Genomic DNA, 22314 nt, shown 5'->3' with positions numbered 1-22314 from the left:
AGGAGAAAAGTTACTAGGGGGTGACTGGTCAGTAGGAGAACAGTTACTAGGGGGTGACTGGTCAGTAGGAGAACAGTTACTAAGGGGTGACTGGTCAGGGGGTGAGGGGTGACTGGTCAGTAGGAGAAAAGTTACTAGGGGTGACTGGTCAGTAGGAGAACAGTTACTAGGGGGTGACTGGTCAGTAGAAGAACAGTTACTAGGGGGTGACTGGTCAGCAGGAGAAAAGTTTCTAGGGGGTGACTGGTCAGTAGGAGAACAGTTACTAGGGGGTGACTGGTCAGTAGGAGAACAGTTACTAAGGGGTGACTGGTCAGTAGGAGAACAGTTACTAGGGGGTGACTGGTCAGGAGGTAAGGGGTGACTGGTCAGGAGGTGAGGGGTGACTGGTCAGGGGGTGAGGGGTGACTGGTCAGGGGGTAAGGGGTGACTGGTCAGGGGGTGAGGGGTGACTGGTCAGGGGGTGAGGGGTGACTGGTCAGGGGGTAAGGGGTGACTGGTCAGTAGAAGAACAGTTACTAGGGGGTGACTGGTCAGTAGGAGAACAGTGACGAGGGGGTGACTGGTCAGTAGGAGAACAGTGACGAGGGGGTGACTGGTCAGTAGGAGAACAGTGACGAGGGGGTGACTGGTCAGTAGGAGAACAGTGACGAGGGGGTGACATTTCTCCTCTTACTTTGGGTGAACTGAAGAGATTCCACCTGCGAGGGCTGGGCTTCTTGAGGAGGGACTGTGGAGTGGTGAAACATCAGCATGAGACAGAGACGAGATGGGAGAACAGAGGAGGAAGAGGAGTGGGGAAGAGACATGGGAATAGACAGAGGTAGGGTTTCAGGTCCTTTCGGGAAGACTCTGCTGTCCTAGCTTCAGGGGGGAAGATGGGAAGTGTCTCTGGTGTCCTAGCGTCAGGGGGAAGATGGACAGGGACTCTGATGTCCTAGCGTCAGGGGGAAGATGGACTCTGATGTCCTAGCGTCAGGGGGAAGATGGACTCTGCTGTCTGAGCTTCAGGGGGAAGATGGACAGGGACTCTGCTGTCCTAGCATCAGGGGGAAGATGGACAGGGACTCTGCTGTCCTAGCATCAGGGGGAAGATGGACAGGGACTCTGCTGTCCTAGCATCAGGGGGAAGATGGACAGGGACTCTGCTGTCCTAGCATCAGGGGGAAGATGGACAGGGACTCTGCTGTTCTAGTTTCAGGGGGAAGATGGACAGGGACTCTGCTGTCCTCGCGTCAGAGGGAAGATGGACTCTGCTGTCCAAGCTTCAGGGGGAAGATGGGAAGTGTCTCTGGTGTCCTAGCGTCAGGGGGGAGATGGACAGGGCCTCTGCTGTCCTAGCGTCAGGGGGAAGATGGACAGGGACTCTGCTGTCCTAGCATCAGGGGGAAGATGGACAGGGACTCTGCTGTCCTAGCATCAGGGGAAGATGGACAGGGACTCTGCTGTCCTAGCATCAGGGGGAAGATGGACAGGGACTCTGCTGTCCTAGCATCAGGGGGAAGATGGACAGGGACTCTGCTGTCCTAGCATCAGGGGGAAGATGGACAGGGACTCTGCTGTCCTAGCATCAGGGGAAGATGGACAGGGACTCTGCTGTCCTAGCATCAGGGGGAAGATGGACAGGGACTCTGCTGTCCTAGCATCAGGGGGAAGATGGACAGGGACTCTGCTGTCCTAGCATCAGGGGAAGATGGACAGGGACTCTGCTGTCCTAGCATCAGGGGAAGATGGACAGGGCCTCTGCTGTCCTAGCATCAGGGGGAAGATGGACAGGGACTCTGCTGTCCTAGCATCAGGGGGAAGATGGACAGGGACTCTGCTGTCCTAGCATCAGGGGGAAGATGGACAGGGACTCTGCTGTCCTAGCATCAGGGGGAAGCTGGTTCCACCATTGGGGTGCCAGGACAGCGAAGAGCTTGGACTGGGCTGAGCGGGAACTGACTTCCCATAGGGGTGGGAAGTCCAAGAGACCAGAGGTGGACCATAGATTACTTTCAGGGTGATGAAACATCTAAAATCAAGTTGTGAAATCTTGCACCTTCTCCAAACCTTCAACCAGGCATCAATGAACCTTCTTTCTGCGGACATTCAACCTGAAATGAGGTTATGTGTTGACACTTGAGGAAACCTACCCAACAGACCTCACTTTCAGCACATCTGGCGTGACCCTGTTGTGTTCATCAGTGTTGTTCTTAGTTGTTGTTATTTACCAGAAAAACAACAGTATATCATCATAAATAATGACTCCCATTTGATTGAGGAATGACTACAGATTGATGAGTAGGTTTTGCAAAATTCCAGTAGCTTTCACCAAAATTCCCAAGTTTTCCAGAAATCAGTGTTGGAAGAGTCCCGGAATAAAGATCGAATAAGCAGGTGGAAATCTTGATTCCTCCTGACAGGATTTCTGGAAAACCTGGGAATTTTGGTGAAAGTTACCGGAAATGTGCAACCCTAGGAATGAGGATAACGTGGCGTTATCAGATGGTGACTGACCCAGTCAACCATATCCCAAGTCACCATCGTGTTTATCGAAGCCTTTCCTGATCAGGCCAACAGGCAACATGCATGGATGGGTTTGATACAAAGGAGAGAAAAGGCCCAGCGCTCTTTTCTGCTGATTGATTCAGGAAAGCTGGTGATTGGAATTCAGGGGTTAGGGGTCACAGGTCAGGGGCTACAAGCCGTGTTAGAGATGTTACGTGGGGAAATACAGGGAGAGGCAGCTTGTTATTGTTGAGCATTGGACATGGGCTCACACAATGGTGTTTCTAAAAGGGAAGGGGTGGGGGGCGGCAGGCTGAGACACGCTCATGCTGCTCTCACAGTCACACATCGACACACACACACGGTGAGCAGGTACAGGTGCAGGCTGGTTCAGCTCAGTACCTGGGGGGTGACAGTGGAGAGGGAGGGGCTGTCTGAGATGTGTTTGGCTACCTGCAGAGCCTCTATCCTCAGAGCAGCTAGAACCAGTTCCTCCTGAGACACAGGTAGGACAGGGGGACGGGGGGGTGAGTGGGAGGAGTGGGAGAAGGGAGGGTGTGGCCAGAGGGAGGAGGAGGGATAGGAGTGCGAGAAGGGAGGGTGTGGCCAGAGGGAGGAGGAGAGAGGGTGTTGCCAGAAGGAGGATGAGGGGGAGGAGTGGGAGAAGGGAGGGTGTGGCCGGAGGGAGAAGGAGGAAGGGTGTGGCCAGAGGGAGGAGGGAGAGGAGTGGGAGAAGGGAGGGTGTGGCCGGAGGGAGGAGGAAGAAGGGTGTTGCCGGAGGGAGGAGGAGGAAGGGTGTTGCCGGAGGGAGGAGGAGGAAGGGTGTGGCAGGGGAGGGAGGGGGGTAGAAGGGTGTGGCAGGAAGGAGGTGGAGGAAGGGTGTGGCCAGAGGGAGGAGGAGAAAGGGTGTTGCCGGAAGGAGAAGGGGGAGGAGTGGGAGAAGGGAGGGTGTGGCCGGAGGGAGGAGGAGGAAGGGTGTGGCCGGAGGGAGGAGGAGGAAGGGTGTTGCCGGAGGGAGGAGGAGGAAGGGTGTTGCCGGAGGGAGGAGGAGGAAGGGTGTTGCCGGAGGGAGGAGGAGGAAGGGTGTTGCCGGAGGGAGGAGGGGGAGAAGGGTGTGGCAGGAGGGAGGTGGAGGAAGGGTGTGGCCGGAGGGAGGAGGAGAGAGGGTGTTGCCAGAAGGAGGAGTAGGGGGAGGAGTGGGAGAAGGGAGGGTGTGGCCGGAGGGAGAAGGAGGAAGGGTGTTGCCGGAGGGAGGAGGAGGGAGAGGAGTGGGAGAAGGGAGGGTGTGGCCGGAGGGAGAAGGAGGAAGGGTGTGGCCGGAGGGAGGAGGAGGAGTGGGAGATGGGAGGGTGTGGCCAGAGGGAGGAGGAGGAGTGGGAGAAGGGAGGGTGTGGCCAGAGGGAGGAGGAGGAGTGGGAGATGGGAGGGTGTGGCCAGAGGGAGGAGGAGGAGTGGGAGAAGGGAGGGTGTGGCCAGAGGGAGAAGGAGGAGACATAAAGAGAACCAGAGGTTGAGGTGACTTGCTTCCCCCCTACAGTACCCACACACACTCACAGATCAACAAACAGTCACACACATACAGTAGTCAACACTTAACAGGCTAACATATTGTAGATAAAAGGAAGCTCAGTGAAAGTAATGGAGTAGCTAAGGTAAAGGAAACTGACTAGACACCAGGGTGAAAATAAAGAGAGGCAGAGACAGTGAGGACACACACTCATCCTCAAACACCAATAGTGTTACCATGATAAATCAATAATATAAATCAATAATATAACCATGATAAATCAATAATATAAATCAATAATATAACTATTATAAATCAATAATATAAATCAATAATATAACCATGATAAATCAATAGTATAAATCAATAATAAAACCATGATAAATCAATAATATAAATCAATAATATAACCATGATAAATCAATAATATAAATCAATAATATAACCATGATAAATCAATAATATAAATCAATAATATAACCATGATAAATCAATAATATAAATCAATAATATAACTATGATAAATCAATAATATATCCATGATAAATCAATAATATAACCATGATAAATCAATAATATAAATCAATAATATAACCATGATAAATCAATAATATCAATCAATAATATAACTATGATAAATCAATAATATAAATCAAATATATAACTATGATATATCAATAATATAAATCGATAATGTAACTATGATAAATAAATAATATAACTATGATAAATCAATAATATAAATCAATAATATAACCATGATAAATCAATAATATAAATCAATAATATAACTATGATAAATCAATAATATAAATCAATAATATAACCGTGATACATCAATAATATAAATCAATAATATAACCATGATAATTCAATAATATAACTATGATAAATCAATAATATAAATCAATAATATAACTATTATAAATCAATAATATAAATCAATAATATAACCATGATAAATCAATAATATAAATCAATAATATAACCATGATAAATCAATAATATAAATCAATAATATACCTATTATAAATCAATAATATAAATCAATAATATAACCATGATAAATCAATAGTATAAATCAATAATAAAACCATGATAAATCAATAATATAAATCAATAATATAACCATGATAAATCAATAATATAAATCAATAATATAACCATGATAAATCAATAATATAAATCAATAATATAACTATTATAAATCAATAATATAAATCAATAATATAACCATGATAAATCAATAGTATAAATCAATAATAAAACCATGATAAATCAATAATATAAATCAATAATATAACTATGATAAATCAATAATATAAATCAATAATATAACTATGATAAATCAATAATATAAATCAATAATATAACTATGATAAATCAATAATATAAATCAATAATATATCCATGATAAATCAATAATATAACCATGATAAATCAATAATATAACTATGATAAATCAATAATATAACTATGATAAATCAATAATATAAATCAATAATATAACCATGATAAATCAATAATATAAATCAATAATATAACAATGATAAATCAATAATATAAATCAATAATATAACTATGATAAATCAATAATATATCATTGATAAATCAATAATATAACCATGATAAATCAATAATATAACTATGATAAATCAATAATATAACTATGATAAATCAATCATATAAATCAATAATATAACCATGATAAATCAATAATATAAATCAATAATATAACTATGATAAATCAATAATATAAATCAATAATATATCCATGATAAATCAATAATATATCTATGATAAATCAATAATATAACTATGATAAATCAATAATATAAATCAATAATATAACTATGATAAATCAATAATATAAATCAATAATATAACCATGATAAATCAATAATATAAATCAATAACATAAATCAATAATATAAATCAATAACGTAACCATGATAAATCAATAATATAATAATATTCAATAAAATAACCATGATAAATCATTGACAGAGAGGGTCCAACAGGAAGCAGGCTGGCACGCGAGGGAGGACTCTGACTCTAATCAACACACCTGTAGTTTGAGGGCGAAGGCAGTGGGGTTGGTCTCTGCCAGGTCAGGCTCCACAGCCTCCAGGTGCACCAGGGGGTCAGGGCACTCAGACAGCCTGGTTAAGTGGGGTGCGTCTGGGGCTGGGACCTCCATAGGGCCCTGCGTGGGGAGCTACAGTACAGGGGGTGGTAGCAGGGAGGCGGAAGGGGGTGAGGAGCGGGGTGAAGAGGAGGGGGCGAGGAGGGGGTGAGGAGGGGGTGAGGAGGGGGGTGAGGAGGGGGTGAGGAGGGGGTGAGGAGGGGGTGAGGAGGGGGGTGAGGAGGGGGTCAGCATTGCACAGCAAAGCTTTGGGCAGTGTCAGCAGAAGGTTGGGAGGGGCTGAGTTGCTGAGACGGAGGTAATGAGTTGTTTCTTGCTGGCCGGTAGGTAGTTTATGGTAGTTACCTTATGGAAGTTAACTTAAGCCAGGGATTTGAAAGTTTAACCGGGGTAGCATCTACACTGTAGGCAACACATTATTTAGGGTTGGCACTGTCGCCCTCTACTGTACACATGACACGGACAGAGTTGAGAGGTCACGGCACAGCAAACTGGGAAAGAAAATGTGTCGTAACATTGTATTCTGAGACGAGCCTGACACAAAGAGCATGCACATGGAAGACGATGAGAAACACACAGTCATTTCATCAGGTGTATTGATCCATCAGGTGTATTGATCCACCAGGTGTATTGATCCACCAGGTGTATTGATCCACCAGGTGTATTGATCCATCAGGTGTATTGATCCACCAGGTGTATTGATCCACCAGGTGTATTGATCCACCAGGTGTATTGATCCACAAGGTGTATTGATCCACCAGGTGTATTGATCCACCAGGTGTATTGATCCACCAGGTGTATTGATCCATCAGGTATATTGATCCACCAGGTGTATTGATCCACAAGGTGTATTGATCCACAAGGTGTATTGATCCACAAGGTGTATTGATCCACCAGGTGTATTGATCCACCAGGTGTATTGATCCACAAGGTGTATTGATCCACCAGGTGTATTGATCCACCAGGTGTATTGATCCACCAGGTGTATTGATCCATCAGGTGTATTGATCCATCAGGTGTATTGATCCACCAGGTGTATTGATCCACCAGGTGTATTGATCCACCAGGTGTATTGATCCACCAGGTGTATTGATCCATCAGGTGTATTGATCCATCAGGTGTATTGATCCACCAGGTGTATTGATCCACCAGGTGTATTGATCCACCAGGTGTATTGATCCACCAGGTGTATTGATCCACCAGGTGTATTGATTGACAACCAGAGAGTTCGGTATTGTGACTCACCAGTCCATGATCCCTGTCTGTGCTCTGTGTCCGGCTGAGTGACTGGCTCTCTCTCTTCCTGGTCTTCTCCTTCTCTCCAGCGGACCACTCCGGACCGGGCCGAGACCCCTCCGGACCGGGCCGAGAGCCCAGCACCGGGGTCTTCATCTGGGCTGTGATCTGGGCCTCTATCTCCTCAAAACTCCTAGAGAGAGGGAGAGAAGGAAGGAGGGATGTTGAGAAGAACAGACAGGATCTCTGTGTGGTAGAAGCATTACATTGGTGACTAGAACGGGATAGTGAAATGTTGTTCAGCATACCCTTCTGAATCTGAATGACATTTAGAACGAATTACTAATGACTTTAAAATGCAGTGCTCATGTTGATTATTGTGTGTGACGAAAGTGTGTGTGTGTGTGTGTGTGTGTGTGTGTGTGTGTGTGTGTGTGTGTGTGTATCTCAGTGTGTTGTACCCTGTGCAGGGAGAGTTCGGTTCTGATCTGTGATTAGGCTTGGTCAGGCTGTCTGTCACAGAGTCCAGCTTCAAGTAGAGAGCAGAAGGTTTCTTCACAGACAGAGGCTGGAGAGAGAGAGTGTGTAAGAGAGGGCAGGAGTGTGTGAGAAAGAGTGTGTGTGTGTGATTGAGAGAGAGCGTGAGAGTGTGAGAGATAGAGTAGGGGAGAGAGAGAGAGTAGGAGAGGACATTAATACAATTAGTACCAACCAAATCACGAGAAAACAAAAAGACAATTACTTGACACATTGGAAATAATTAACAAAAATCAGAGCGAAATAGAATGTCAGCAGGCCCTAAACAGAGAGTGCACAGTGGTAAAATACCTGACCACTGTGGTAAAATACCTGACCACTGTGGTAAAATACCTAACCACTGTGGTAAAATACCTGACCACTGTGGTAAAATACCTGACCACTGTGGTAAAATACCTAACCACTGTGGTAAAATACCTAACCACTGTGGTAAAATACCTAACCACTGTGGTAAAATACCTAACCACTGTGGTAAAATACCTGACCACTGTGGTAAAATACCTAACCACTGTGGTAAAATACCTGACCACTGTGGTAAAATACCTAACCACTGTGGTAAAATACCTAACCACTGTGGTAAAATACCTAACCACTGTGGTAAAATACCTGACCACTGTGGTAAAATACCTAACCACTGTGGTAAAATACCTAACCACTGTGGTAAAATACCTAACCACTGTGGTAAAATACCTGACCACTGTGGTAAAATACCTGACCACTGTGGCTGACCCAAACTTCAGGAGAGCTTTGACTATGTACAGACTCGGTGAGCATAGCATTGCTATTGAGAAAGGCCGCCATAGGCAGACATGGCTCTCAATGGAAGACGAAGAGGAACCTTCCTATCTGACTGTGGATAGATACTTTGGGAGAAGATGTACATATATGGAGGAGAATAAATACTGTAACACAAGAGAGAGATACACTTATAGAGTGCATTTGCCATTCTGGTAAAATGCATTGTCTATTGTATAGGAGAGAAGACCAGAGGAGGCCATGAGAGTATGGGACAGCTGAACATTAAACAGACCACACGAAGGGAAGGTGACACATAGGCACCTAGGGCAACTGGACACACTAAAGATGGAGACACATAGTCCGCTGACCCTAGATAACACACAAACAGATAACATAGAGGAATGTATAGTATTTTTAGTATAGCTGGACACTAAAAACAGAGGAGACACATAGTCTGCTGACCCTAGATAACACACAAACAGATAACATAGAGGAATGTATAGTATTTTTAGTATAGCTGGACACTAAAAACAGAGGAGACACATAGTCTGCTGACCCTAGATAACACACAAACAGAAGAACGCATTTAGCTGAGTGCAGGGAAAAAGCAAGGGTCTTGTCATCATTATAATCTGACGGAAAGCAGATATGGGCGTTATTGGGCTGAACAAGCAGGATGCACAGATTGGGATGTAACTTCATTTGCATGTGGGATAGACTCATATGTTGTATGTGTATAAATCAGAGCGAATGCTCTGAAAAAGGTGTGTTCCGCGGAGCACTCCGGCTTGCTATACTTTTGTATTAAAGCCTGATTGATTTCACAAGTTCTGGTATGCGTTGTATTTGATCCGATTTTCCACGACATAACTTGGCGAGCTTGCCAGGAGAATTAGGGACTGAAGACGTTCTTGGCTGGCCGCGGGATCTTTGGGGCAATCTGGCAAGACAAGGGTGGCCGCCCAACTATAAACAAGGTAAGCAAAGTTCTTACAATAGTTGAAATGTCTGTGTAGATTGCCACAAAAGATCCGGTAGCAGCAGGGGACCGTCAAGTACGTCTCTCTCTCAAATTTCCTAAAAACTATAGAAACGAAAGAACTTTTGAATTCAATGAATTGCATGCATGTGTGTAAACTTGGGAATTGTATAACAAATATGAATGTGCATGCATGTCTGGTGAGTAAGTAAGCGGGGGCTGTGAACTTCGCTGGTGTCGGGTGTGTTATTCGGCATGTTGGGGCTGGGATCGGGCGCAGGGCTACAGCTGCCTGCTGATCTCCGGTCTCACTGTCCCCCGACACAAACATACCCAGCAATAAACTACCCCCCTCAGCTCTCTGTGTTTCAAGACCCCTCTGATCTCCGGTCTCACTGTCCCCCGACACACACATACCCAGCAATAAACTACCCCCCTCAGCTCTCTGTGTTTCAAGACCCCTCTGATCTCCGGTCTCACTGTCCCCCGACACAAACATACCCAGCAATAAACTACCCCCCTCAGCTCTCTGTGTTTCAAGACCCCTCTGATCTCCGGTCTCACTGTCCCCCGACACAAACATACCCAGCAATAAACTACCCCCTCAGCTCTCTGTGTTTCAAGACCCTCTGATCTCCGGTCTCACTGTCCCCCGACACAAACATACCCAGCAATAAACTACCCCCTCAGCTCTCTGTGTTTCAAGACCCCTCTGATCTCCGGTCTCACTGTCCCCTGACACACACATACCCAGCAATAAACTACCCCCTCAGCTCTCTGTGTTTCAAGACCCTCTGATCTCCGGTCTCACTGTCCCCCGACACAAACATACCCAGCAATAAACTACCCCCTCAGCTCTCTGTGTTTCAAGACCCCTCTGATCTCCGGTCTCACTGTCCCCTGACACACACATACCCAGCAATAAACTACCCCCCTCAGCTCTCTGTGTTTCAAGACCCCTCTGATCTCCGGTCTCACTGTCCCCTGACACAAACATACCCAGCAATAAACTACCCTCCTCAGCTCTCTGTGTTTCAAGACCCCTCTGATCTCCGGTCTCACTGTCCCCTGACACACACATACCCAGCAATAAACTACCCCCCTCAGCTCTCTGTGTTTCAAGACCCCTCTGATCTCCGGGCTCACTGTCCCCCGACACAAACATACCCAGCAATAAACTACCCCCCTCAGCTATGTTATTTCACGACCCCATTTGCTCCCTTATCTCACGACTCCGGGACACACACGGACATTCCATCACACGAACACACACACCTGGCCATAATGGGACACACAAACATCTTCTTGCATAAATACACACACACACACTCCACTCCCCTTTCTACTGGGCAGGAGCCAGGATGGGAGGACTTCACGGGGCACCAATAAGGCTCCTGCACAGGCTCGGTCAGGACCCGCCTCCAACCTTCACCAACCAGTCAGAAGACAGAACTACAAGAATCAACCTATGTCATTCTATGTATAAAATCTGTTGCACACTCTGTTCAGGGATCCTTGTCAGCTGCCTCCTTCTGAGCCATATGACTAGGTCCGTGCACGCTTAATTAGAGGACAAGATATCTTTGACTTAATAAACTGCCTTTTTGCTATACTTGATTCCACTCTGTCCAGCGTCTTGATTTGGTCTCTCTCTCCGGTAGCTAATCATCAACAATAGCGAAATTTAATAAAGCCATAGAGTCGCTGAAAGAAGCGCACGTTAATTCTACCAATTCGGCTTGAATATGAAAGAGCAAACCGTATAATGTAGGGCAACATTACCCGGTAAACAGGATAAATAAAATAATGAATTGGAACAATCACATAAAACCATAACGAGAAGCTTAACTTACCAGCGTTTTAAAGTTAATTAACATTCCATCATCAGAAATACATTACGATGGGGGACAGATATGATTCTGCTTGCCCTTGCAAACGTGCGAGTGCTTTACAAAGCTATAGAAAATATTTGAGAGAAAGAAGTTGCAGAAGTGGAGATAACAAGAGGGAAAATGAGTGTAAGATGACACTGGAATGAGGTAGCAGAGAATGCCGATATACAGGACTTTGCACCCTTTTCAAAAGAACAACAACTAATCGTTTTGAGGTTAGTCAGAATGGAATTTTCACCAAGCGGTGTATAGTCTCTGATCGATCAATAAGTGGTTCATAGAGAGTACAGTTTATATGTGATAAAATACATACTAGATTACGTTTTACCAAACTTCTAGTAAGATACCGATGTGATTTACAAATAGCCCCACTTGGAATCATTTTGCACGGAAACAACAGTTTCAGTGGCGATAAAATACGTGGAGAAGTTGTTATTAGCGTCAAAAGACGGAAGATAAACGTATATGAGAAATCGCAAACGTGGTAAAATTAGTTAGAAGAAAAGCAAATTGTAATATGGGTAAGATACCGATAACCGACCAGGAAGAAACAATGCGTTCTGAGCATGGCTAAAACTTGTATCGCTCTGTATGGAAGAAGAAACCTGTACTGGAGAAGCCACTCTGTGGATGGACGCGTCATATAACAAAGGGAGAAGCTGTTTGGGACCCCAAAGGATGAGACCTGACAGTAATCAAATGTGTGGAAGAGTGGCTGCTCACCATGAATCAGATTGAACCAGTTGAAGGTGAAATAACGAGAACAAGATTGACCGAAGGGAGTAGCTCCTCAGTCATTCAGAATTGGTCTTACGCCAATAAATCAAATCAAACCAAATTTTATTTGTCACATACACATGGTTAGCAGATGTTAATGTGAGTGTAGTGAAATGCTTGTGCTTCCAGTTCCGACAACGCAGTAATAACCAACAAGTATTCTAACTAACAATTCCAAAACTAATATCTTATACACAGTGTAAGGGGATAAAGAATATGTACATAAAGATATGAATGAGTGATGGTGCAGAGCAGCATAGGCAAGATACAGTAGATGGTATCGAGTACAGTATATACATATGAGATGAGTATGTAAACAAAGTGGCATAGTTAAAGTGGCTAGTGATACATGTATTACATAAGGATGCAGTAGATGATAGAGTACAGTATATACGTATACATATGAGATGAATAATGTAGGGTATGTAAACATTATATTAGGTAGCATTGTTTAAAGTGGCTAGTGATATATTTTACATCCTTTCCCATCAATTCCCATTATTGAAGTGGCTGGAGTTGAGTCAGTGTGTTGGCAGCAGCCGCTCAATGTTAGTGGTTGCTGTTTAACAGTCTGATGGCCTTGAGATAGAAGCTGTTTTTCAGTCTCTCGGTCCCAGCTGTGATGAACCTGTACTGACCTCGCCTTCTGGATGATAGCGGGGTGAACAGGCAGTGGCTTGGGTGGGTGTTGTCCTTGATGATCTTTATGGCCTTCCTGTAACATCGGGTGGTGTAGGTGTCCTGGAGGGCAGGTAGTTTGCCCACGGTGATACGTTGTGCAGACCTCACTACCCTCTGGAGAGCCTTACGGGTGTGGGCGGAGCAGTTGCCGTACCAGGCGGTGATACAGCCCGCCAGGATGCTCTCGATTGTGCATCTGTAGAATTTTGTGAGTGTTTTTGGTGACAAGCCAAATATCTTCAGCCTCCTGAGGTTGAAGAGGCGCTGCTGCGCCTTCTTCACAATGCTGTCTGTGTGAGTAGACCAATTTAGTTTGTCTGTGATGTGTATACCGAGGAACTTAAAACTTACTACCCTCTCCACTACTGTTCCATCGGTGTGGATAGGGGGGTGTTCCCTCTGCTGTTTCCTGAAGTCCACAATCATCTCCTTAGTTTTGTTGACGTTGAGTGTGAGGTTATTGCCCTGACACCACACTCCGAGGGCCCTCACCTCCTCCCTGTAGGCCGTCTCGTCGTTTGTAATCAAGCCTAACACTGTTGGGTCGTCCGCAAACTTGATGATTGAGTTGGAGGCGTGCGTTGCCGCGCAGTCGTGGTTGATCAGGGAGTACAGGAGAGGGCTCAGAACGCACCCTTGTGGGGCCCCAGTGTTGAGGATCAGCGGGGTGGAGATGTTGTTGCCTACCCTCACCACCTGGGGGCGGCCCGTCAGGAAGTCCAGTACCCAGTTGCACAGGGCGGGGTCGAGACCCAGGGTCTCGAGCTTGATGACGAGCTTGGAGGGTACTATGGTGTTAAATGCCGAGCTGTAGTCGATGAACAGCATTCTCACATAGGTATTCCTCTTGTCCAGATGGGTTAGGGCAGTGTGCAGTGTGGTTGAGATTGCATCGTCTGTGGACCTATTTGGGTGGTAAGCAAATTGGAGTGGGTCAGGGTGTCAGGTAGGGTGGAGGTGATATGGTCCTTGACTAGTCTCTCAAAGCACTTCATGATGACGGAAGTGAGTGCTACGGGGCGGTAGTCATTTAGCTCAGTTACCTTAGCTTTCTTGGGAACAGGAACAATGGTGGCCCTCTTGATGCATGTTGGAACAGCAGACTGGTACAGGGATTGATTGAATATGTCCGTAAACACACCAGCCAGCTGGTCTGTGCATTCTCTGAGGGCGCGGCTGGGGATGCCGTCTGGGCCTGCAGCCTTGCGAGGGTTAACACGTTTAAATGTTTTACTCACCTCGGCTGCAGTGAAGGAGAGACCGCATGTTTCCGTTGCAGGCCGTGTCAGTGGCACTGTATTGTCCTCAAAGCGGGCAAAAAAGTTATTTAGTCTGCCTGGGAGCAAGACATCCTGGTCCGTGACTGAGCTGGATTTCATCTTGTAGTCCGTGATTGACTGTAGACCCTGCCACATACCTCTTGTGTCTGAGCCGTTGAATTGAGATTCTACTTTGTCTCTATACTGACGCTTAGCTTGTTTGATAGCCTTACGGAGGGAATAGCTGCACTGTTTGTATTCGGTCATGTTACCAGTCACCTTGCTCTGATTAAAAGCAGTGGTTCGCGCTTTCAGTTTCACGCGAATGCTGCCATCAATCCACGGTTTCTGGTTAGGGAATGTTTTAATCATTGCTATGGGAACGAAATCTTCAACGCACGTTCTAATGAACTCGCACACCGAATCAGCGTATTCATCAATGTTGTTGCCTGACGCAGTACAAAACATGTCCCAGTCCACGTGATGGAAGCAGTCTTGGAGTGGTGAATTCACCAATTTGTAAGTCGCTCTGGATAAGAGCGTCTGCTAAATGACTTAAATGTAAATGTAATGAGTGTGGAATCAGCTTGGTCGGACCAGCGTTGGACAGACCTCAGCATGGGAGCTTCTTGTTTTAGTTTCTGTCTGTAGGCAGGGATAGGCAAAATGGAGTCGTGGTCTGCTTTTCCGAAAGGGGGGCGGGGCAGGGCCTTATATGCGTCGCGGAAGTTAGAATAACAGTGATCCAAGGTTTTGCCAGCCCTGGTAGCGCAATCGATATGCTGATACATTTTAGGGAGTCTTGTTTTCAGATTAGCCTAAAATCCCCAGCAACAATGAATGCAGCCTCAGGATGTATGGATTCCAGTTTGCAAAGAGTCAAATAAAGTTTGTTCAGAGCCATCGATGTGTCTGCTTGGGGGGGAATATATACGGTTGTGATTATAATCGAAGAGAATTCTCTATTATCTATTGGTAGATAATGCGGTCTACATTTGATTGTGAGGAATTCTAAATCAGGTGAACAGAAGGATTTGAGTTCCTGTATATTTCTGTGATCACACCACGTCTCGTTAGCCATAAGGCATACGCCCCCGCCCCTCTTCTTACCAGAAAGGTGTTTGTTTCTGTCGGCGCGATGTGTGGAGAAACCCGCTGGCTGCACCGCATCCGAGAGCGTCTCTCCAGTGAGCCATGTTTCCGTGAAGCAAAGAACGTTACAGTCTCTGATGTCCCTCTGGAATGCTACCCTTGCTCGCATTTCATCAACCTTGTTGTCAAGAGACTGGACATTGGCGAGAAGAATGCTAGGAAGTGGGGCACGATGTGCCCGTCTCCGTAGTCTGACCAGAAGACCGCCTCGTTTCCCTCTTTTACGAAGTCGTTTTTTTGGGTCACCGGCTGGGATCCATTCCGTTGTCCTGGTTGAAAGGCAGAACACAGGATCCGCTTCGCGAAAGTCATATTCTTGGTCGTACTGATGGTGAGTTGACGCAGATCTTATATTCAGTAGTTCTTCACGACTGTATGTAATGAAACCTAAGATGACCTGGGGTACTAATGTAAGAAATAACACGTAAAAAAACAAAAAACTGCATAGTTTCCTAGGAACGCGAAGCGAGGCGGCCATCTTTGTCGGCGCCGGAAGTTGTTGATACCTAAACAGTAAGAGCCTGTGGTAGTTAGAAAGCATCAGAACCAGGAGGGTTCTTTACTGACATTTGGAATTTTTTTACAAACTCTAATGATCCACCTCAAGACAAGAACATTGCAAAGATGACTGACATAGACATATCTGAATCTGAACCACTCAAGGACACCACACGAGAAGAAGTAGTGGTACGAATGGGCTGAGTATACAGCAGAAATAAACATAGAATTGACAATTATATATTGTGTAGTAAATCACCTTTGTCGGATCTCATAATAGTCCCTGAACCAGCATCATTTAAAAACTGTGCAAATTGGAAAAATTATCATTGTACCACGACAAAGTATTCTATTCCCTTGTGTGATATAGAATGTATGATTGATATAGAATGTATGATTGCTCAGGGGAGCACTCGAGGCATAACTGTGTTGAACAACACTGGGTTGGGTGACAAGGATTGTGCTGTCTATAACATTAGAACTGAATTAAATGGGCCTTTGTTAGATGGAAACACTGTGATTAAAGGTAAATATGAATGTTTTTACAGCCACAACACCGAAGGGATTAATGTAGGAAACACCGCTGTAGAATGTGATACTATTTGGGTACTAGAGACTGCAGGGGTTAGTAGAAATAGTGATAAAGGGTTGATAACAAATAGAAAAGGGTTGTGTGGTAAAATAACTCAGGTTGCGCCATCTCTTATTATGCTAAAATATCAAGACAGAGTTATTGAGGATAGTTTCTGGATGTGTGGTAAAAACAAACTGTTGAATGTACTGCCAGATGGATGGATTGGTCTTTTGTGCCTTAATTAGTGCAATTCAACAGGTTACCATTATTAAGTCACCCCATGATGACTATGTTAACTCTAGAGTTAAAAGGGAGTATGAGAAAAATCCTGAGGTATACCTTGATGTAATTGGACAGCCGAGAGGAGTACCTCGGGAGTTCAAGGCAAGAGATGAAATTAAATCTGGATTTGAATCTATGTTTTTGTGGATAATACCAAATTAGAATTTGGAGTGGATTAATTGAATATACTATAAACAGAGATTCATTAACTATACTGACTCGGCTCTAACGGCGTTGGGGGAACAGGTACAGGCTACCAGTAAAATGTCTTGGCAAAATAGACAGGCTCTCAATTGGCTTTTAGTGGAGAAGGGTGGAGTTTGTGTTGTGTTTGGGGATGATTGTTGCACCTTTATTCCCAATAACACTGCGCCTTGTGGATCCTTTGCTGTCACTATGGCTAAACTTAAAGGTTTACGAGCAGAGGTTAAGGCAAATGCTGGGTTTGACTCTCATGTTTGGAATTGGTTGGACTTAGCATTGGGAAAATGGGGAGCTATGTTTGCTAGGATGGCCATTATGCTGGGAGGGGGAGGTTATTGGCTCTGGGTATTGTATTTTGTTGTGTTTTACCCTTGGTGAAATCACTTGTGATCCAGACAACGGTTGAACGGATGTCTGTAAGTAGAGCTGACCCTCTGGTAGTTAATCCTGTGGCGGGTGGCCCAGGTCACTATACTGATGAAAATGGACAGTTATGCAATGCGGTTGGTGGACACCTTGACTGTCCCTTTGGTAATCCAAACTGCCTGTATGGAGTGGTCCCTGGAGGTGGTTACGCTTGCCATGGTTTTTGTAAGGATGGTTTACCTGTATATGCTGTCCTTCCAAATTCATTAGAAAGTCTACTGATACATATCCACAAAAAGGGTCATTTCCATAGTAAGTACAAGAGGTGCCATGTAAGGTTTTAATATATCTACTTTTGTTAACGGCCTTGTGTTTTTGTTTGTTTTGTTGAATGTTTTTGATAGGTATATCAATGAATATGTCTGGTTTCTTTTAATTAAAAGTTGGTTTTGCCTTCTAAATACTAGGTTAATTTCAAAAACATGAAGGTAACAGTGGGATATCCCGGTTACAAGTGTCTATGGACCAGGTCCTTAATCTTCTAACAGAGATTGGTATCACATTTGTTGGAGAGGTGTCTGAGAGGGAGGATCATGTTGACAGCTTAAATTTAGAATGATGTTGTGTCAATTTTATTTTGTAACTGCATGGAGGTCTTGTGTTTTCTCATTCATTTTGTTATTATACTCATTGCTTTATTATATTTTTTCTTTTTCACATAACTGAGATAACCTCAGGCAAGGCTATGTACTTACATGCTCATGCTTCAACAAAATGTAATGTATTGTTTTTATTGTTTCTATACTTAACTAGATCTTTTACTCTTATGAAATACTAGAGATGTTTGGTCTCGTTAATTAGTAAGCTTTAATCTTGTTAATCAACTGTGGGTATGATATTCCATATATGTCATTTTTAGTTTTTTGGTGCTTAATAAGCACCAGAGGAGGGTTATTTGGGAGAAGATGTACATATATGGAGGAGCATAAATACTGTAACACAAGAGAGAGATAAACTTATAGAGTGCATTTGCCATTCTGGTAAAATGCATTGTCTATTGTATAGGAGAGAAGACCAGAGGAGGCCATGAGAGTATGGAACAGCTGAGCACGCTAAAAACAGACCACACGAAGGGAAGGCGACACATAGGCGCCTAGGGCAACTGGACACACTAAAGATGGAGACACATAGTCTGCTGACCCTAGATAACACACAAACAGATAACATAGAGGAATGTATAGTATTTTTAGTATAGCTGGACACTAAAAACAGAGGAGACACATAGTCTGCTGACCCTAGATAACACAAACAGAAGAACGCATTTAGCTGAGTGCAGGGAAAAAGCTTGTCATCATTATAATCTGACGGAAAGCAGATATGGGCGTTATTGGGCTGAACAAGCAGGATGCACAGATTGGGATGTAACTTCATTTGCATGTGGGATAGACTCATATGTTGTATGTGTATAAATCAGAGCGAATGCTCTGAAAAAGGTGTGTGGTCCCCGGAGCACTCCGGCTTGCTATACTTTTTTATTAAAGCCTGATTGATTTCACAAGTTCTGGTATGCGTTGTATTTGATCCGATTTTCCACGACAATACTCACCGATGAAGAAGGGACAATCTTTTCCATGTACTCAATCTCATAGTCGGACACTGATGGAGACAACAGAAAAGACTGAGTTAGAGACAGAAAGAGAAGATAGTTGGAGAAAGAGAGGAATGAGAGAAGAGGAAGAACAGAGACAGTTAAGGACAGAAAATACTGGACTAGACTAGACTGGACTAGACTAGACTGGACTAGACTAGACTAGGCTGGACTCGACTAGACTAGACGAGGCTGGACTAGACTAGACTAGGCTGGACTAGACTAGACTAGGCTGGACTAGACTAGAATAGACGAGGCAGGACTAGACTAGGCTGGACTAGACTTGGCTGGACTAGACTAGACTGGACTAGACTAGACTAGACTGGACTAGACTAGACTAGGCTGGACTAGACTAGACAAGGCTGGACTAGACTAGGCTGGACTAGACTGGACTGGACTAGACTGGACTACCTGGACTAGACTAGGCTGGACTAGACTAGACTAGGCTAGGCTGAACAAGGCTGGACTAGACTGGACTAGACTAGACTAGACTGGACTACCTGGACTAGACTTGGCTGGACTAGACTTGGCTGGACTAGACTAGACTGGACTAGACTTGGCTGGACTAGACTTGGCTGGACTAGACTAGACTAGACTGGACTAGACTAGAGTGGACTAGACTGTACTAGACTTGACTAGACTGGACTAGACTTGACTAGACTGGACTAGACTAGGCTGGACTAGACTAAACGAGGCTAGGCTGGACTAGGCTGGACTAGACTAGACTGGACTACCTGGACTAGGCTAGACTAGGCTAGGCTGGACTAGGCAAGGCTGGACTATACTAGACTGGACTAGACTAGACTAGGCTGGACTAGACTAGACTAGGCTGGACTAGACTTGGCTGGACTAGACGAGACTGGACTAGACTAGACTAGACTGGACTAGACTAGACTAGACTAGACTGGACTAGACTAGGCTGGACTAGTCTGGACTAGACTAGATGAGGCTGGACTAGACTAGGCTAGACTAGACTGGACTGGACTAGACTGGACTAACTGGACTAGACTTGGCTGGACTAAACTTGGCTGGACTAGACTAGACTGGACGAGACTAGACTGGACTAGACTTGACTAGACTGGACTACCTGGACTAGACTAGGCTGGACTAGACTAGATTGGACTACCTGGACTAGGCTAGACCAGGCTAGGCTGGACTAGGCTGGACAAGACTAGACTAGACTACCTGGACTAGGCTAGACTAGGCTGGACTAGGCTGGACTAGACTAGACTGGACTACCTGGACTAGGCTAGACTAGACTAGGCTGGACTAGGCTGGACAAGACTAGACTAGGCTGGACTAGACAAGGCTGGACTATACTAGACTGGACTAGACTAGACTAGGCTGGACTAGACTAGGCTGGACTAGACTTGGCTAGACTAGGCTGGACTAGACTAGGCTATACTAGACTTGGCTGGACTAGACTAGACTAGACTAGGCTGGACTAGACTAGGCTGGACTAGACTTGGCTGGACTAGACTAGGCTGGACTAGACTAGGCTGGACTAGACTAGGCTGAACTGGGCTTGACTAGACTAGACTAGACTCGACTGGACTTCCTGGACTAGACTAGGCTGGACTAGACTAGGCTGGACTAGACTAGGCTGGACTAGACTTGCCTGGACTGGGCTTGGCTGGACTGGGCTTGGCTGCACTGGACTTGTCTGGACTGGGCTTGGCTGGACTGGACTTGCCTGGACTGGGCTTGACTGGACTAGACTTGCCTGGACTGGGCTTGCATGGACTGGGCTTGGTTGGACTGGGCTTGGCTGGACTAGACTTGGCTGGACTGGGCTTGGCTGTATAAGGCTAGACTTGGTTGGACTAGGTTAGACTAGGAAGGACAAGGTTAGACTAGGTTGGACAGGGTTAGACTAGGATGGATTAGGTTAGACTAGGAAGGACTAGGTTAGACTAGGATGGACTAGGTTAGACTAGGATGGACAAGGTTAGACTCGGAAGGACTAGGTTAGACTAGGTTGGATTGGGTTAGACTAGGATGGACTAGGTTAGACTAGGAAGGACTAGGTTAGACTAGGAAGGACTAGGTTAGACTAGGAAGGACTAGGTTAGACTAGGAAGGAAAGGTTAGACTAGGAAGGACTCGGTTAGATGAGGTTGGACTAGGTTAGACTAGGAAGGACTAGGTTAGACTAGGAAGGACTAGGTTGGGCAAGGTTAGACTAGGAAGGACTAGGTTAGACTATGAAGGACTAGGTTAGACTAGGTTGGGCAAGGTTAGACTAGGTTGGACAAGGTTAGACTCGGAAGGACTAGGTTAGACTAGGATGGACAAGGTTAGACTCGGAAGGACTAGGTTAGACTAGGGAGGACTAGGTTAGACTAGGTTGGACTAGGTTAGACTAGGTTGGACTAGGTTATTGGGCAGGGTGGGTAGGGTGGCTCTCCTCTCCTGAGCTTCGGTCAGGGTTTAGCAGAGTACTGGGCAGTGTGAGTAGGGTGGCTCTCCTCTCCTGATCTAGGGTCAGGGTTTAGCAGAGTACTGGGCAGGGTGGGTAGGGTGGCAGGATAACTAGCTGCTCAACGTCAAATAGAAATCAATAGCGATGCTGCAAACAGCACGCAGACATTAACTTACCTCGACTGTTGACAAAGGCTGTGAGGTCAGAGGGTTGAGGGAAGTCTTCATGGGGGTCAGAGGTTATCTCTGCCTCCCTGGATGCCCACTTATGGTTGGCTGAGGAGACCAGCTTCTCTTTTTGATTGGAGGAAGAGGCCAGCTTCTCTTCATCTGTAGCGTGGTCGTCCTGTAGCGGGGGGATAGGAGGCTGAGCTTCAGCTACTGGGGTGGGCTCCTGGAGCGGAGGAAGGAGGAGGTGTGGCGGTGAAAAGGTGAGGAGGTGAGGAGGTGTGGAGGTGAGGAGGTATGGAGGTGAGGAGGTGAGGAGTAGAGGAGATGTGGAGGTGAGGAGGTGTTGAGGTGTTGTGGTGAGGAGGTGTGGAGGTGAGGAGGTTTGGAAGTGAGGAGGTGTGTGTGGGTAGAGGTGTGGAGGTGAGGAGGTGTGGAGGTTAGGAGGTGTGGAGGTGTGGAGGTGTGGAGGTGAGGAGGTGTGGAGGTGAGGAGGTGTGGAGGTGAGGAGGTGTGTGTGGGTAGAGGTGTGGAGGTGAGTAGGTGAGGAGGTGAGGAGGTGTGGAGGTGAGGAGGTGTGGAGGTGGTGGAGGTGTGGAGGTGAGTAGGTGAGGAGGTGAGGAGGTGTGGAGGTGAGGAGGTGTGGAGGTGTGGAGGTGAGGAGGTTTGGAGGTGTGGAGGTGAGGAGGTGAGGAGGTGTGGAGGTGAGGAGGTGAGGAGGTGTGGAGGTGTGGGGGAGTGGAGGTGTGGAGGTGTGGA

The 22314-nt window shown here is 45.6% G+C and overlaps 1 protein-coding gene across 1 annotated transcript; it reads right to left on the bottom strand.

Moving 5' to 3' along the window:
- Positions 1 to 676: 676 nt before the first annotated feature.
- On the bottom strand, positions 677 to 21932 carry LOC135535682 (transforming acidic coiled-coil-containing protein 2-like; the record flags this gene model as incomplete). The annotated part of the gene is made up of 7 exons (XM_064962124.1): positions 21565 to 21932; positions 18925 to 18974; positions 7841 to 7947; positions 7389 to 7572; positions 6066 to 6215; positions 2893 to 2985; positions 677 to 730 (listed from the first exon to the last, which is right to left on the bottom strand). Coding segments are annotated over exons 2-7 (615 nt in total), but the record flags the coding sequence as incomplete, so codon positions are not given.
- Positions 21933 to 22314: the final 382 nt, after the last annotated feature.

This window comes from Oncorhynchus masou, unplaced genomic scaffold (assembly GCF_036934945.1).
Source record: "Oncorhynchus masou masou isolate Uvic2021 unplaced genomic scaffold, UVic_Omas_1.1 unplaced_scaffold_4983, whole genome shotgun sequence".
Taxonomy (NCBI): Eukaryota; Metazoa; Chordata; class Actinopteri; order Salmoniformes; family Salmonidae; genus Oncorhynchus; species Oncorhynchus masou.
This window is presented reverse-complemented; position numbering and strand designations above follow the sequence as displayed.